Here is a 17,304-nt window from a genome sequence, read left to right on the forward strand (position 1 = left end):
TCCTGGGGTTGAGTTTACGCGTGTATTTCGATCAAAGGCAAGAAAGAGCCGAGTTCCAGGCTGCAGGCAGGAGGCCGGAGCCCAGGACAGGTGCCTGTGGCTTCTTAGGGGCTAAAAACACCACGGGAGCTTCCAATGTGTGTAAATGTTAAAGGTATGAAGAAAAGTTTGCACAAAACATGTAATCTGATAATGTTGGGCTTTATTGGGTACCTGCCATGTGCTGGGGGGAGGGCGACGCCGTGATGGGACCCGTGGCCGCGGGGACGGGGGATGAGCAACGCCTCCGACTGCCGCTGGCGCTCAGGCCCCTCAGCCTCAGGCTGCCGTCGTGTCTCGTGCGTGGGAAGGCTGGGGGCCCAGCAGGCACGGCCGCGTGGGGGCCTCGGGGGGGCCCTGCAGCATCTTGTTCCTGCCCTCCAGCATCCGAGCCCACTCGCCGCGGAGCCTAGGACAACGATAATTTCGGCCTGTGAGTCAGCCGTGGGCCGGCGGCAGCCAGGCCTCTGTCGGCACCTCCGCACATGTTCCCGTGCAGCCGTCCCCTTCCAGGCGGCCAGCGGCCGTGACCTTGTGGGTCCCAGAGAGCCCTGCCACCTCGGAGGCCCGGCCGGTCCCGGGCGGGGGCGACGGCCCAACACGGAGGGGCTCACTCCGGTCCCCAGCCCGGAGAGGGAAAGTGCTCTGTCCAGGAAGCAGCTTCTGGAAACTTCTGAGGCCGGGAGAGACTGAGCCATGTCCTGAATTCCTCCTTTGTCAGTGGGCCTGGTTTGTTGTGTAGGAGATGTGCTCACGGGGACCGGACAGAGTCCCCACGGTCGGCCGGGGTCCCCTCACCAGCGCCCTCGCACGGGCCCCTGCCGGGGTACTCCCAGCCGCCTGCCCAGCCCGCCTGCCCGCTGGTGGCGCATTGCTGTGACCACAGCATGACACACGGGGTGACTGGGTGGGAACAGACCTGAACATCCGTGTGCAGGCCGCGGCCCTGCTGTGTGGTTTGGGTTTGGAGGGCGCGGTGTGGGCTGGGAGCCCAGCTCCCGAACGCCTCTGGGTCTGGAGGACAAACTGGTAAGAGTCGTGCACATAGATGCTGTTCCAGCAGCCGGAGACGTGAATGAGGAAGGTGGCTCGAAGCAGCAGGCCGTTAGGCTGGTGTCACGTGAGGGCCATGTTCCTGTCCCCTCACCAGGGCGCAGCTGCTGACTGGCTGGGCCCAGGGCTAGACATGGCTCCCGGGAGCACGTAGGATGGCTGTGGGGATGCTGTGGGGATTGCTGTTGTCCAGCAGACAGGGAACAATCTTTCCGGCCAGGTCTGCGGCCTAATAACTAGCCCCATATCCCCCACAGAAGGTCACACTCCACAGTCTGTCCCTGAGCAGCCCGGACCCTCAGTGACTAACCCAGCCGCTGCCGACCACACTCTCACTGTCTGACCGGCGCCCGTTCCTGGGACCTGGGTCTGTGGGCAGAAGACCCAGAAGTTTCCAGGGCCTGAAGGTGCACGTAGGACAAGGCTGAGGCCGTGGCGCCCTCACGCGGGAGCCGAGGGCTGGCAGGAGGCATTAGTGGGAGGCCCCTTCTTCCCGTGTTCGGGCTGTGTGTGAGGTGGGGGGCTGAGCCATGCAGAGAGGAGGGACACCCCGGCCTCCCGTACTGGGCCTGTCGGGGACACGTGTGCTGGATGACAGGTGAGGTGTCCTGGATGATGGCAGCCGGGCCTCCGGCAAGGTCAGCACCAGACCTGGTCCCACTGCCCCTCCGGGAACCCTCCTTTCCAACTGGGCGCCCAGGGCAGCAGCTGCTGGGCTGTTTGAGGATGAAAGCTGTGGTCACTCTGGAATATCTGGCCATCTGAGCCCTTGTCTAGGTGCGAATTATGTGCTAACCTGCCCTTTTAGCTGTCCCTGAGACCAGGCACCCCTGAGTCTGCCCGGGGTCACCTAGGAGACCCTCTTCTGCACCCACAGACCCCTCGCCTCATCTCAGGGAAGAAAGGGGCTTTGGGTCTGCAAACGTGTGGGAAGGAGTGTGACGATTTAGCCTGCACTCCGGGGGGGAAACGGTCAGAAAATCAGTCTGCGCCGGACAAGGCTTCTTTGATAACTTCTAGCAAGACCTTCCGGAGTGGGGGATGGGGGGGGGGCGGGGGATGGGGGGAGGGAGGGAGGGATGCAGGGACGGGGAGTGGAAGGCTGGGTGGTGGCAGGTGGGCTGGTAGGTGTTAGCGGGTGGGGTTGCAGGGATGGGGCATTCTCCTCCCCAGCCCAGTGATCAAGGTTCTAAGCTGAGTCAATGTGAGTGGTGTTCCGTGGCTGCAGCCGCTCCTCCTGTGACTGAATCTGAGGGCAGTGCCGGTGTCTGGATGGTGATGGCCGAGCGGCCCCAGGCTGTGCTCTGCAGCGAGCTCACCTGTCCAGGGCGCTCCTGCGGGTTCTCATGTCCTCGCTCTGCAGCCGTTTTGTGTGCAGCTCGATCTTTTCCTCCCAAAACTTCTTTATCACACCAGCATCGTAGGCTATTCTTCCAGGCTGCTTCAGAGTGTAGCTTTTGCTCATCTTCTGTCAAAGGGAAAATTGATGACACTTAGCCGTTTTGTGCTGTGTTGGTTGGACTGCACAGGGAGTGGGCGTGTTAACCACGAGGAGGATTCAGCCTCAAATCCCTGATTCTTGGAGCAGGGTGGTTCTCAGGACACCCACGTGGGGACCCCCACACTGAATCTGTCAGGGAGGTAGTCGGTAGGCACGCCTGAGAGCAGCCTCCGGGGTCTGACCTAATAAGGGTTAGTATCCCAAATCTAAGGCAGGGGTGCCTGGGTGGCTCAGTCAGTTAAGCATCCGACTTTGGCTCAGGTCATGATCTCCCCGTTCTGAGTTTGAGCTGTATGTTGGGCTCTGTGCTGACAGCTCAGAGCCTGGAGACTGCTTTGGATTCTGTGTCTCCCCCCCTCTCTCTCGTGCTCTGTTCCTTTCTCTCTCTCTCTCAAAAATAAAAAAACATTAAAAAATAAAAAAAAAATCACACACAAAAACAAAATCTGTAAAGAACTTACACAATTCAGCACACAAAACAAAACAAAAACCAAACAATTCCATTAAAAATGGGCAAAAGATATGAACAGACACTTTCCCAAAGAAGACATCCAGATGGCCAATAGACACATGAGAAAATGCTCAACATCACTCATCATCAGGGAAATACAAATCAAAACCACAATGAGATGTCACCTCACACCTGTCAGAATGGCTAAAATCAACAGCACAGAAAACAGCAGGTTTTGGGGGGGACACAGAGAAAGGGCAACCCTCTTACACTGTTGGTGGGAATGCAAACTGGTGCAGCCATGGCCAAAAACAGTATGGAGATTCTTCAAAAAATTGAAAATAGAACTGCCTTATGACCCTAAAGTTCCATGATTGGGTATTTACAACCCCCCCCAAAACAAAACCCACTGATTTGATATATACACCCCCATGTTTATAGCAGCGCTATCTACAATGGCCAAGATATGGAAGCAGCCCAACTGCCCATTGACTGATGATGGATAAAGAGGATGTGGTGTATAATATACAGTGGAATATCACTCAGCCAGACATAAGGGATGAAACCTTGTCATTTGTGACAACCTGGGTGGGCCTAGAATATATTATGCTGAGTGAAACAAATCAGCCAGAGAAAGACAAAAACCATAGAATTTCACTTATACGTGTTATCTAAAAAACAAAACAAATAAGCAAAAAAAGCAGGAAGAGACCCATAAATGCAGAGAACGCACTGGTGGTTGCCAGAGGGGAGGGGCGGGGCTGGAGAGACGGCGCAGGGGAGAGGGAGGGCCAGGCTTCTGGTTCCGGTTCCGGGGCGAAGGAGTCCCGGTGCGGGACCACAGCCAGTGGCGCTGGAGGAGCGTCGCGTGGTGACAGCCGGGAGATACGCTCGTGGGAGCACGGCGTCCTGCCCACGCCGTCCGGTCACCGCGTTGTACACCTGAGAGACGTCTTGTGCCAACTACACTCAAGTTAAAAAATTACAAGAAGGAACTTGAAGTTGACATTTAACAAAACTCATCTCCTGACATCATGCTTCACACACGCTTGTTTCGAAGCTGGAGGCACCGAGTTCCGGGAGTGAACCCTCCCAGGAACCAGAGGCCACTGTGCCCAGGGGGAGGGACACCTGGACACATCGGGGACGCGCTGGGGGACCTGCGGGAACAGGGCGCAGACTGAAAACAGTGAGATGGACCAGGTGATGCCCCTGCCATCAGGACCCTTGCGGACCGGGCTTCGATGCCGCCTCTGCCTGGCCCTCCCTTCGGGCCCCGTGGTGGCACCTTGGGGACAATCACAGGGAAGAGGCTAGGAGCTTCCATGGCTGTTTGGCTGGAATTTTGTGTGGGTCCCATAAAAAGAAAATGGGCTTTATGTCTTTTAAATGTCACTTCCTACAATTGATTTTGTTGTGCTTCACCAGAGTGCCAGCAAGGCTCCAGCTGGCCACTCCTTCCAGAAGCTTCCAGAGGCCTGCCTGCCCTCTCCTGGGGACCCAGTCCTTTCCTCTCTCACTGTTGGGATCTCTCTCGGAAGCATCCGCAGCACCCAGGACGGCACGTAAAACACCTGCACAGTTGGGGCCCGTGGGTGTGTGCAAACATTTAAGTGAGCAGGACACGAATGAATTAGCATTGTGAAGGTGGGGGGCCTGGGCCAGACCTCAGGGTGATCATTGGCCCTCAGCCCCTCCTGCAGCCGGTGTGTGGCGGGATCCCTGGGGACCCTGTGATCTTTGGGGCGAAGGCAGTGAGGGGGTTTCCTTCCCTCACCTGCTGCTGGCTGAGTTCAGGGGTGTGAAGTTGAGGGAGAAGCCCCCTCCCCACCCCCAGGGCCTCTGGGCTCCCGCTGCAGGCGGGCAGGGCCGGCTCCTAGGAGAGGCCCTGGGGGCACAGGCAGTAGAGCCCGGCCAGGGACAAGAGCCCAGAGGTGGGTGGAGGTCAGCTGGGGGGCTCCTGCCTCAGCCCAGCAGGGCTGCCCCAATTGTGTTCACTGGGGCTTCTGAAAGCAAATCAAGACCTGTGTCCCCCCCCCCCCCCCCATTAACCAAGGTCAGGAGGAGACGGGGAGTCTCGTTAGAAGTTGAGACTTCTGTGCTGGCAACAGAAAGTAGGGGACCCAAGAGGAGAGCCCCTGTGCTCTGGAGAGTGACTCAGTGCTGGCCTCCAACAAAGGTGGGGACCTGGGAGGACAGGGGTCCTGGGGAAGAGGGGCAGGGGTCCCCAGGATGCGGCAGGGGTTCTGTGGGGGAGGAGGGGTCAGGGGTTCCTGGGAGGAGGGGGGTAGAGGTCCCTGGGAAGGAAGAGGGCAAGGGTCCCTGGGAGTAGAGGGCAGGGGTCCCGGGAGGGAGGAGGGGCAGGGTCCCGGGAAGGAGGAGGGGCAGGGGTCCCTGGAGGGAGGAGGGGAAGGGTCCCAGGAGGGAGGAGGGGCAGGGTCCCGGGAGGGAGGAAGGGCAGTGGTCCCGGGAGGGAGGAGGGGCAGGGGGCCCTGGAGGGAGGAGGGGCAGTGTCCCGGGAGGGAGGAGGGGCAGGGGGCCCTGGAGGGAGGAGGGGCAGGGTCCCTGGAGGGAGGAGGGACAGGGTCCCGGGAGGGAGGAAAGGCAGTGGTCCCGGGAGGGAGGAGGGGCAGGGGTCCCTGGAGGGAGGAGGGGCAGGGGTCCTGGGAGGGAGGAGGGGCAGGGTCCCGGGAGGGGCAGGGTCCCGGGAAGGAGGAGGGGCAGGGGTCCCGGGAGGGAGGAGGGGCAGGGGTCCTGGGAGGGAGGAGGGGCAGGGTCCCGGGAGGGAGGAGGGGCAGTGGTCCCGGGAGGGAGGAGGGGCAGGGGTCCCGGGAGGGAGGAGGGGCAGGGTCCCTGGAGGGAGGAGGGGCAGGGTCCCGGGAGGGAGGAGGGGCAGGGGTCCCTGGAGGGAGGAGGGGCAGGGGTCCTGGGAGGGAGGAGGGGCAGGGTCCCAGGAGGGGCAGGGTCCCGGGAAGGAGGAGGGGCAGGGGTCCCGGGAGGGAGGAGGGGCAGGGTCCCGGGAGGGAGGAGGGGCAGTGGTCCCGGGAGGGAGGAGGGGCAGGGGTCCCGGGAGGGAGGAAGGGCAGTGGTCCCGGGAGGGAGGAGGGGCAGGGGTCCCTGGAGGGAGGAGAGGCAGGTGTCCTGGGAGGGAGGAGGGGCAGGGTCCCGGGAGGGGCAGGGTCCCGGGAAGGAGGAGGGGCAGGGGTCCCGGGAGGGAGGAGGGGCAGGGGTCCCGGGAGGGAGGAGGGGCAGGGTCCCGGGAGGGAGGAGGGGCAGGGGTCCCGGGAGGGAGGAGGGGCAGGGGTCCCGGGAGGGAGGAGGGGCAGGGGTCCCGGGAGGGAGGAGGGGCAGGGGGCCCTGGAGGGAGGAGGGGCAGGGTCCCGGGAGGGAGGAGGGGCAGGGTCCCGGGAGGGAGGAAGGGCAGTGGTCCCGGGAGGGAGGAGGGGCAGGGGGCCCTGGAGGGAGGAGGGGCAGTGGTCCCGGGAGGGAGGAGGGGCAGGGTCCCGGGAAGGAGGAGGGGCAGGGGTCCCTGGAGGGAGGAGGGGAAGGGTCCCAGGAGGGAGGAGGGGCAGGGTCCCGGGAGGGAGGAGGGGCAGGGTCCCGGGAGGGAGGAGGGGCAGTGGTCCCGGGAGGTAGGAGGGGCAGGGGTCCCGGGAGGGAGGAGGGGCAAGGTCCCGGGAGGGAGGAGGGGCAGGGTCCCGGGAGGGAGCCTGCCTTCTGGGTTTGTGATCTTGCTGATGCTCAGCTCCCAGGAGGTCTCTGGTCTCAGGACGAGGTGGCCTTGGAGTGTGGCCGTGATGAGCTGATACGTGGCGGACAAGCCGGTACCATTGGTTGCCCGGCGGACTTAGTGTCCTGGGCTGCGGAGCAGACGGTCCCCGGTCACAGCACTGCCCCCGAGGCCACCCAGGCCGGCCTGGCACAGACCACCTCACTGGACTTCCAGAAGGGGTAACCCTTGGTCTGAAATCGCCCTGACTTGGGGCCGAATGTGCCAGAACATGGCAAAGACGTCAGTCCTGCTATTTGAGAGAAAGTGGTCCAGGCAGGCTGACTGATGTCACTTGCAGCCAATCCTTTTGGCTCCTGCTCTCAGGTCAGCCGTGAGGGCACGCAGGACACAGCCTGGGTCCTCCGGGCTTCTCTGAACGAGGGTACATCCCCAGCCTGCAGCTGCCTGAGCCCCACACAGCCCTGGGAACGTCCCGGCTGTCGGAGCTCGGGGACACGAGGCCCTGCGTCCCCACTCACGTCTCGGGACAGGCCCTCCCTTTACTGCGTGACTTGCACCCTGATGGGGAAGAGACGTACCAGCGTCTTCCCAGTTGGGGGAAAGCGAAGGGCTCGTGTGCCCCCGGCACGTCACCCCTTCGGCGGGCACCGTGCCGTACCACGTGGCGGCTGCCGCCGTGACCGTCCAGCCGTGGACGCGGGTACAGTGGCCGTGGGGCCGCGCGGACCGTCAGGAGGGGTGTTGTGAGCACTTTAATGCTTTTCTCGAGGCTTCCCTACAGATGCAAAAAGTCAGCCTTGGGGGCCCTCTCTGATGTTCCGGAAACCTATGACGCGCGGTTTACCGGAAGGACTGCGACCAGCCGCGCCGGCAGCCGGGAGTCGTGCTGAGCCCACGCACCTGAGCGCACCCACCCCCGGCGGTCCACGGGGGGCAGCGCGCCTGCTCGTGCCTCTGGGCACAGGAAACCCCCTGTGGCCCCCCTCGGAGGCGCGTTCGTTCACATCAGTACAAGCGGGAGGCCGAGCCCTTGCTGCCCTCCCCTGCGCTCCCCTGCAGGGCTCCCGAGGAGGCTCGGCCCTGCCGACCCTCGTGGGGGAGAGACAGACAGACAGACAGCGGGAAATCCAGAAAGCAGGTGGAGGACCCGGAGCGAACACAGACCCCGGAGCCGGACGCGGGATGAACTCAACGCCAGCTGGGTCTGCACCCAGGGCGTCGCCACCAGAAACCCGCCTGGAAACAGTCACCACGAAGTTGAATTCTCGTGTGCGCCCCAACCCCCCTCCGTGGTGCTCACGTATTAGGGGCCCCCAGATGCCGCCCTGCCTCCCGCCAGCGAGCTCGCCCGGCACATCAGAGCTTACTTTGCAGGTGACTCTCGGCCCAGTCACTGGGCGTCCTGGGGTGTCTTCCCCGGGGTGGGCGCCCTCTGTCTCTCCAGAGCTCACCCGCTGGTCTCGCCCGTCACTCACTTATATGGGCTTCGTGACGCGCACTTGGCCTCAGGTCAGTTGCTGGGACAGCGAGCTGTCTTCTGTCTGGCTGCAGATCCCGAGACGTAATTTGGCTCCTGGCACGTAGCTGTTGGCGCACACGTGTCCCTCGGTCCTCCGTCCAGAAATGTGGAGTCTGCTGGCCTCGCTCCCTGCCTCCCTGCCGGATGGCGTTACTAGCGGCCGACAGCTTGGTTTTCTTGAGACGCTGCTCCCGAGGAGCCCGGGGGGTTGACAGGGAGCCGGAGGGCAAGCAGACAGTGGCACCCAGGTGTCGCCGTCCCCCGAGAGTGTTGGCTGCCTGGGCATCGCGCAGGGTCATGGGCCTGGTGTGCGGAGTGGTGGCCTTTGCGGTATTTTTTGTTTATTTTTTAAAGTTTATTTATTTATTCTGAGAGAGACCGAGAGAGACAGCGTGGGAGGGGCAGAGAGAGAGGGAGAGACAGAATCCCAAGCAGGCTCTGCACTGTCAGCACAGGGCCCGACGCGGGGCTCGATCTCACGATCCCGGAGTCGTGACCTGAGCTGAAATCAAGAGTCCGATGCTTAACCGACTGAGCCACCCGGATGCTCTGCCTTTGCATTTACTTTGATTTGTATTTATTTAGTTTTACTGGATCCTCATGTGCATTTATGTTACAAGCTAACTTTATTATTATTTTATATTTTAATATAATTTGTTGTCGAGTTGGCTAACATACAGCGTGTACATGGTGCTCTTGGCTTCGGGAGTAGATCCCCGTGGTTCATCGCTTACATACAACACCCAGCGCTCATCCCAAGAGGTGCCTCCTCAATGCCCCTCACCCCTTTGCCCTCCCCCCCCTCCCCCATCAGCCCTCAGTGTGTTCTCTGTATTTTAGAGTCTCTTGTGTTTTGCTTTCCCTTTCTGTTGGTAACTATTTCCCCCTTCCCCTCCCCCATGGTCTTCTGTTCCGTTTCCCAGGATCCGCATATGAGTGAAAGTATCTGTCCTTCTCTGGCCGACTTATTTCACTCAGCATAATCATACCCTCCAGTTCCATCCACGTTGCTGCAAATGGCAGGGTTTCATTCTCTCTCGTTGCCAAGTAGTGTTCCGTGGTGTATACAAACCACATCTTCTTTATCCATTCGTCAGGTGATGGACATTTGGGCTCTTTCTGTGAGTTGGCTGTTTCACCTTTGCGTTTATGTATGTAATGTAGTGTTTATTCTGGCCCCAGAGAGGACCTAGTTTGGAAACGGAGCAAAGGGGTGATACGGACCCACAGAGGGCGAGAGTTCTTCACTAGGGACTGAGAAGGGGATCACGTGGAGAATGAGGGACTGGTGCCGTGCTGAGCAAGCGGGCTGCCTCAGGAAGACACGAGACCCGTGGGCGCTGGTGAAGGGAGCCCCCGTCAGCGGGGGCCTGCGTTCTTCCCTCAGAAAGGCAGGGAAAGCCCTGGACCCGGGTGTTTCCTGCCCTTCCCACTAGTACACAGGGCAGCAGTGATTCAGAGGGGGCTCCCAGCTGATGGTCAAGTGGTTAGAACCGGCCAGTGCAGTAGTCCCTTCGACGTCCCCTCGGGCCCTGACCAGGGCCTGGAGCAGAGCGCACGTGCACGACCCATCGACTCTGCGGGATGAAGGCCCCTGTGTCAGCCGGGGGAGGGGGGCCGGCTGGCCACCCATCCCCGCGGTGACTCTAGCTGACGAAGCACCAAGCCCCCGGGACGGAGGGGCCTGCCTTCCCCGGGGACGGCAGACACTGAGAGCTGTCGACTGGCTCAGGAACCGACCGGAAACTCCACACCTGTGTGTGGACCCCGGCTGTGTACCCGACACAGACCCATGCATCCTGGAATGTTCTAGTTTAAACAGAGGATTTCCTTCTGAGGCTCTTGCTCCCAGGTGGTACCTGGTTTGAACAGAGAACAAGAAAAGGCAAATAGGCACCTCGAGGACCAAAGTTCTTCACTGCAGGAGAGAACGGGCTCCAGTGAGAACCCAGTGCCTTCTCCACCTCTGATCTGGGAGGGGGTGGTAAGAAGCACCCCAGGAGACTGGCTACACCTGAGAGCGGAATTCTGCAGGACGTCTGTGTCCTTCCCTTCAGGGAATCCATGCAGCACACGTTTGCGTTTAACACGCTGTGAGATAGACACTGGACGCCGACCAGGACACTTGCGATAGAGCACCGGTCGCGCTTCGTGTTGTTCCGGCCCCGTTGTTCTTCCCGGAACCACACCCGGGCCTTTCTGAGCCGACACACCGTCAGCCCGTCATCAGGACACTTGCAAGAGTCCACTGGGCGGCCACGCCGTGGGGGGCCGTGCGTGTGTGCGGTGTGGGTGTGTATGGGGTGTGTGTGTGAGGTGTGTGTGGTGCGTGCGTGTGTGTGCATATGTGTGTGCGCACGTGTGGTGTGCGTGTGCATTTGTTTACAGCCTTTGCTGATCTACTTAGTTGTAGATATATATTTTGCGTATATACACACATGTATTTTTGCACAATCATAGGTAGAAAGTTACTGAAAACCGATATAAAAAACTGTCCCAGAAAGACCAGGACAGAAATAGGCAACTTTCTGGATGTAAGATGGTTACAAGTATGCTTTTTTTTTTCTCTTTTAAAAAAGCTCCTCACACTGTTTTACACAAGATTCTGTAAGAAGCCTTTTTGTGTGTGCTGACTTTATATATACTACAGATATTGTTTAAAAATAAGATACAGCAGCATCTGTAACAAGATAGCTACACGTACAAATGCAGACATAGGTACCTAATCAACTCTGTGTGTGCACATAATTATCTCAAACGTCCATCCATCTCTTTGTAATGCATCTCATTTAAAAATCATACATGGAGGAGGGCACCTGGGGGCTCAGTTGGGTCAGCGTCCGACTTTGGCTCAGGTCATGATCTCACAGTCTGTGAGTTCGAGCCCTGCGTTGGTCTCTGTGCTGACAGCTCAGAGCCTTGAGCTGCTTCGGGTTCTGTGTCTCCCTCTCTCTGCCCCTCCCCTGCTCTCAAGCTCTGTCTCTTTCTCAAAAATAAATAAACATTAAAAAAAATTTAAAAAATCATACACATGACAGTAAGAATATACCCGTGTGTTGTTCTCTCCCTGGACTGCCATCCTCACAGCTCCTGTGTGACCCAGGGTCAGGTTTAATATCCGTTTAAGGGACAGTCAGAGTGCCCTCCGTTTAAGGGACAGTCAGAGTGCCCTCCTCTTAAGGGACAGAGTCTCCTCTGTTTAAGGGACAGTCAGATTGTCCTCGTTTAAAGGACAGAGTGTCCTCCTCTTAAGGGACGTCAGAGTGCCCTCTGTTTAAGGGACGGTCAGAGTGCCCTCCTCTTAAGGGAAAGAGTGTCCTCCGTTTAAGGGACAGAGTGCCCTCTGTCTAAGGGACAGTCAGATTGTCCTCGTTTAAAGGACAGAGTGCCCTCCGTTTAAGGGACGGTCAGGGTGCCCTCCGTTTAAGGGACAGAGTGTCCTTTCTGAAGAAATCAGCTGAGCTGTTCTGTATGCCCCCAAGTGGTCCACATGTTCAGGACGAAGGGTTCCCACAAGGTTGTTTTTCATATTCTCGTGAATAGGCTGGTTTTAAAAAATTCAAGTTGCGTGCGTGTCTGACGTGGAGGTGGGGAGCTTTCCTTCGGGTCCTGTGTCCTGCAGTGGCCGGCGCCTTCGCACAGCAGCGCCTGGCTTCTTGGGGACGCTGGGCGGGAGGCTGGCCCCAGGACGGTATCGGGACGTACGGCCACCCAGCCCACCACACGCAGAACACGGACGCACGGAGAGGCAGACGCTGCCTGCCGAGGCAGGTGCACGGGGTGACAGACACGGACGGGGACCCAGCCCGGTTTGGAGCATCACTAAATAGGAGGAGCGGGGACAGGGCTTGAGAGGACGAGCGACCGACCAGGAGTGCCTGGGCCACGACCGTGTTCTTGTAAAGCGAGCGGCGGTGGGAGCCCTCACCGGTGCCTCCGTCTGCGCTGAGCCTGTGAGGGCGGGAAGGCCCCAGTGTCCCAGGCCGGGTGCTCTTCGTGGAGGAGACGCAGGGGACACGGAGGTGCCCGTCCGAGGTTAAAAGCAGACGAGCGTGAGCCTCCCTTGTTTTAACGAGGATGTGGTGGGATCTACGCAGCCATGGTCTCCACACGGTGCACGCAGGCGCCAAGGTCAAGGTCGAGGTCAGCAGGTGCGGTTTCTTTCTCTTTTTTTTAGCGTGTTGTGAAGCGTTTGTGTGGAGCGTGTATTATTTGCGTCATCGGAGGCCAGAGCTACGGGGAGGCTTTGGGGAGAACACGTTCTGCCCCAGGCGGACGCCTTAGCTTCCCTTGCTTCTTCCCTGACCTTCCCAAGTGCAGCATACGGCTCAGGATGACCCAGAGGTCCAGTCTGTGACATGTTGAATAGACCTTCCCTGCAAACCCGCCCCCGCCCCCCCGTCAGATGAGGGCGTCAAGTTAAAACAAGATGCACTTTTCGGCTGTAGGGAGGCAGGGGCAGAGACGGTCGGCCAGTGATGGATTCGGAAACAACTTGCAAAACGAATGCCAGGAACGTGGCGGATGTCCACAACACGCAAAGAGCGTTCGCAGGAAAATAAGGTGAAATCCACTTGCACGCAAGGGAGGAAAGGACGGGAGGCTCACAGAGGGGCCAGGCGATGGCGGACGAGCGCCAGAGCCAGGGCCCTGGGCACTCCCGGCAACCGTGAGGACCAGGCCTCCGCGAGCTGCCGTCCTGGGAAGCTGGGCGACACTCGGGACGGTCAACGAATGGCAGCGACGCAGCGCTTTCTTAGGAGAAAGGCCTCTCGCCCCAAACGTTCCGGACTGTTTGTGGTTGGCGAAGGCACCGGACGTGGTGGCCTGTGGGGCAGGGGGCCCTGTGGCTGCCGGGTCACGTCCACAAAGACTCACGTCTCCTCTTGGTTCTGGAACCTCCGCCAACAGATGGTGGTAGGGGGCCCGGAAACAGCTGTGTCCCCCACCCCCTCAGGCCCTCCCTCACAGCCGGGAGCCTCAGCCGCGTCATCTGCTGTGTTTGCATCAGCGACCCCCGCCTGGACGGAGGGTCCCAGGACCCCAGCCAGCCACCCTCCCTGGTGAATCAGCAAATGCAGGAAAGTACATAAAACAGAGGACTCTCAAAGGGAAGCCACTGTTGGTCAGAAAGTCATCTGGGAAGAAGTGCCTTGGACAGTGGGGTGTGGTCACCAGCAGACAGAGTCCCAGGGTGGGGCGGGTGCCTGTCCATCCCTGAGTGCTGTCCCCTTACAGGTGCCGTTTTTTGGGCTCAGGCTGTGGTTTCTTAAGGGACCAATGGCAGGCGTCCTTGTTCAGAGCGTCCCGACTTGGGGCAGGCATACGGGTCCTTCGTGGCCCCCTATTTGAAGCAGCAAACTGTCCCTCTGACCCCACCCCACTGTCCCACTGGAGCGCAGCTCCCAGGGGCCGGGGTTTTCCTGTTCATCAGAGTGGCCTCCAGGCTGCCACAGTCATTGGTCATCGAATGAATGAGTGTGCAGACGTATTTGCTCCCATGGAAGCAAATCTCCAAGTTGTGGGGGCGCGTGGTGGGGAGAGAAATCCCAGGAGGCCCCATGGAGGAGGCGGCATCCACCGTGAGCTTGACAGACAAGGGGGATTTCAGGGGTGGAAGGAGGAGGACAAGGCGGGGGAATCTGGGGGAGGGCCTGAGAAGGAAGGGTGGTGGGAGGTGGGCAGGACGCCCCCTTTACTGACCTGGCTCAGTGTTGGGAGTGCTGGCGGCCAACGGAGACCCAGCCGTGTGGAAAGGGGCAGTGGACGGTCAGCCCAGGCTCGCTGCTCTGGGGACCCCTTGGCCACAGAAGTCCCAAGTCTGGATGTTTTAGGTGATGTGCCCGGATATTCAGTATAGACTATATGACTTAAGTCTGAGCCGGCCAGCCGCACGGGGGACACAGCAGGCCTGGGGAGCTCCAGGTGCCAGGCTCCTGAACTTCTCAGGGCTTCGCGGAGAGGTGAGGGGACAAAACCCCTGCCTGGAGATGCTCACAGACGAAGAGCCCACGAGTGCCTCCCCTCCAGCTGTGCTGGGCTGGGCAGTTGGCGGATTATGTGGCCTTGAGCGGGAAAGTGAGTTTTTATTATCAATTTCCTGACCAGAACCACCTGAAAGGGATTTTTTCCTAAATGCTTTATTTTTTCTAGGCCATTATGAATGCAGTTTAGCAAGAACTTACGGCTGCACGGTGGCCAAGCATGTGCCCGGGGACCCCATGAGCGCCACCCAGCCCCCTCCTGTCTTCTCATTCCTTGCCTCCGGGCAGCTTTCACGGTCTGAGGTGCTGGTCTGCGAGACCCTCCTTCTGGAGTCTTCTCTGGGTGGACTCTGAGCACCACCTCCCCCCCCCCACCAGGCGCAGGGACTGTCCTCAGCTTGGTGTAAGGGGCCAAGGTCAGGGGTCAGCCCCCGGGGGACACGGTCAGGGGTCAGCACACAGGCACATGATCAGAGGTCAGCCCCCGGCGGGACATGGTCAGGGGTCAGCCCCCGGGGGACACGGTCAGGGGTCAGCCCCCGGGGGACACGGTCAGGGGTCAGCCCCCAGGGGACACGGTCAGGGGTCAGCCCCCGGGGGACACGGTCAGGGGTCAGCCCCCAGGGGACACGGTCAGGGGTCAGCACACAGGCACATGATCAGAGGTCAGCCCCCGGCGGGACATGGTCAGGGGTCAGCCCCCGGGGGACACGGTCAGGGGTCAGCACACAGGCACATGATCAGAGGTCAGCCCCCGGCGGGACATGGTCAGGGGTCAGCCCCCAGGGGACACGGTCAGGGGTCAGCCCCCATGGGACACGGTCAGGGGTCAGCACACAGGCACATGATCAGAGGTCAGCCCCCGGGGGACACGGTCAGGGGTCAGCACACAGGCACATGATCAGAGGTCAGCCCCCGGCGGGACATGGTCAGGGGTCAGCCCCCGGGGGACACGGTCAGGGGTCAGCACACAGGCACATGATCAGAGGTCAGCCCCCGGCGGGACATGGTCAGGGGTCAGCCCCCGGGGGACACGGTCAGGGGTCAGCCCCCATGGGACACGGTCAGGGGTCAGCACACAGGCACATGATCAGAGGTCAGCCCCCGGGGGACACGGTCAGGGGTCAGCACACAGGCACATGATCAGAGGTCAGCCCCCGGCGGGACATGGTCAGGGGTCAGCCCCCGGGGGACACGGTCAGGGGTCAGCACACAGGCACATGATCAGAGGTCAGCCCCCGGCGGGACATGGTCAGGGGTCAGCCCCCGGGGGACACGGTCAGGGGTCAGCACACAGGCACATGATCAGAGGTCAGCCCCCGGCGGGACATGGTCAGGAGTCCTCACTCCACTTTCCTCACTCCACGGACCACTGGCCTCGTTACAGCACTGAACGTGTGCTGAGTGTGGGCCATCCTCAACCCAAGAAGAAGAAGGGGGTGTGTGTCTGTGTGCGTGTGCACACGTGTGTGTTTATCTGTAACTGAAAGTGGGGCCAGGAGCCTCACTCTTGAACGTACAGGGTCACACGTCCATTTAGGGATCTTCTTTCTGTATTTTTCATCTTTTCTTGGACCAGAGCTGGCATCCAGAGGCTCCCTCCGGTGTGGCCCAGGTCCTGCTTACTGTCGCCCTGACCCCGGGCGCCAGAGGCCCTTGTTCCGCAGGCCCGGAGCTCCCCAAAGTCTTACCGAGAAGCGCGGGTTTGCCTGATGTCAGTTTCTCTTTAAATCTAGTTATGATCCCCCACACTTATTCGTCCTCCCAAATTTCGCTGCGGGAGCCCGCCGGGGCGGAACTCATCCGCACCAACATCATGCCAGCGGCCTGGGTCTTCTGTGGGGCGCCTGTGTTCAGACTCCCGTTTCCCTCCCTGGAGTAGGGGGGCAGTCACGGCCAGCACAGGGCTGTTGGGGCCACACCCTGAAATCCTCAGGGGTGGGGACCGCGGTCAGGCCCTCCTCACTTCCCGAGCGTCCTGCCTCCCCATAGACGGACCGGGAGGCGGGTCTGGGGACAAGGGGACAGGACAGTAAGGACCGCGGGTTCAGATGAAAGGCAGATACAGACTAAGTGTCCCGCAGGCATTTCTGTACCGCGGGGGAAGGACAGGCACCCGCCGCCGGGGTGCCTGGGACAGAAGCTCCCTCACGGCCTCACAGGGAGCCCGGCCTGCTCACACCTGCTTTCGGGATTCTGGGGTCCTGACCCTGAGAGAATGAACTTCTGGTGTTTTCCGCCGCCCGTTTGTAACCACAGGAAAACTGCTCAGCCCCGGGGAGGCCTCCTGTCTGTCAGTGGGTCTGCAGGACGTGAGCGGCTCGTCCCAGCCCCCAGCCCACACCGGAGGCTTCCTGCTCTCTCTGAGGGTAGTCAGGGCCCACGTAAATAGACAGAATCCGTCCCAGGTGCCTGTGATGCTGTGATGCCCCCCAGGGGGGGCCACCCGAGGGCCACCTTCCAGATGCCGTGGGGCCGCCTGCACAGGGCAGAGGGCAGGGGAGGGGCTGGAGAGGGAGAGGGGTCCAGATTCGGGCTGAGCTCTTGGGGCTGGGTGAAGGCCGGTGTCCTCCATAGAGGGAGGGCCGGCAGGGGGCCCCTGGGGGGTGGAGAGCAGGGCCCAGGCGGACACCCGAGGACAGTGGCTCTCCCCGAAGCTCGGGCTGTGCCCGGGGCCAGGGGGTCAGGGCGGCCGGACAGACGGGGTGCCGAACACAGGTGTGGCCTGGGCCGGGGCTGACGGGCGTGTGGGGCGCTCAAGCGGCGTCTCAGGGTCCCTCGGAGGCCGTCTGTCTGCGCTCCATCTCCGGAGGGCTCCACGCTGATGCAGATGCCCAGCTGGGCACTGACTTTCTCCCCACAGCACCGGTCATGGGTTCGAGGACATGATGTGCCTGGGAGAGTTTTCAAGACGGAACCGGTGCAGGAGGCATTTCATCATGAGGGGAACTTACCTGGGAGCATATGCTCACCTTCCGGCCAAGCCCCTGCTGATTCCTGCTGGGAATGCTGGGCCCACCCGCC

General features: G+C 60.7%; 1 protein-coding gene across 1 annotated transcript; it reads right to left on the bottom strand.

The window, feature by feature from the left end:
- Positions 1 to 318: 318 nt before the first annotated feature.
- FAM240C (family with sequence similarity 240 member C) lies at positions 319 to 8,205 on the bottom strand. Its single transcript, XM_042948722.1, has 3 exons — positions 8,145 to 8,205; positions 2,412 to 2,560; positions 319 to 448 (listed from the first exon to the last, which is right to left on the bottom strand). The coding sequence occupies exons 2-3, from the start codon at positions 2,555 to 2,557 to the stop codon at positions 319 to 321; spliced, it is 276 nt and encodes a 91-aa protein (XP_042804656.1). The 5' UTR covers positions 2,558 to 2,560; positions 8,145 to 8,205.
- Positions 8,206 to 17,304: the final 9,099 nt, after the last annotated feature.

The sequence above is a fragment of the Panthera leo genome, chromosome C1 (genome assembly GCF_018350215.1).
Source record: "Panthera leo isolate Ple1 chromosome C1, P.leo_Ple1_pat1.1, whole genome shotgun sequence".
NCBI classification, from domain to species: Eukaryota; Metazoa; Chordata; class Mammalia; order Carnivora; family Felidae; genus Panthera; species Panthera leo.

Excerpts from the sequence above, each read along its gene's own strand:
- FAM240C (XM_042948722.1), bottom strand. The coding sequence starts at position 2,557 with ATGAGCAAAAGCTACACTCTGAAGCAGCCTGGAAGAATAGCCTACGAT. Across the intron at positions 449-2,411 it reads CGCAGGAGCGCCCTGGACAG|GCTCCGCGGCGAGTGGGCTC; the intron begins GTGAGCTCGCTG and ends TCGTTGTCCTAG.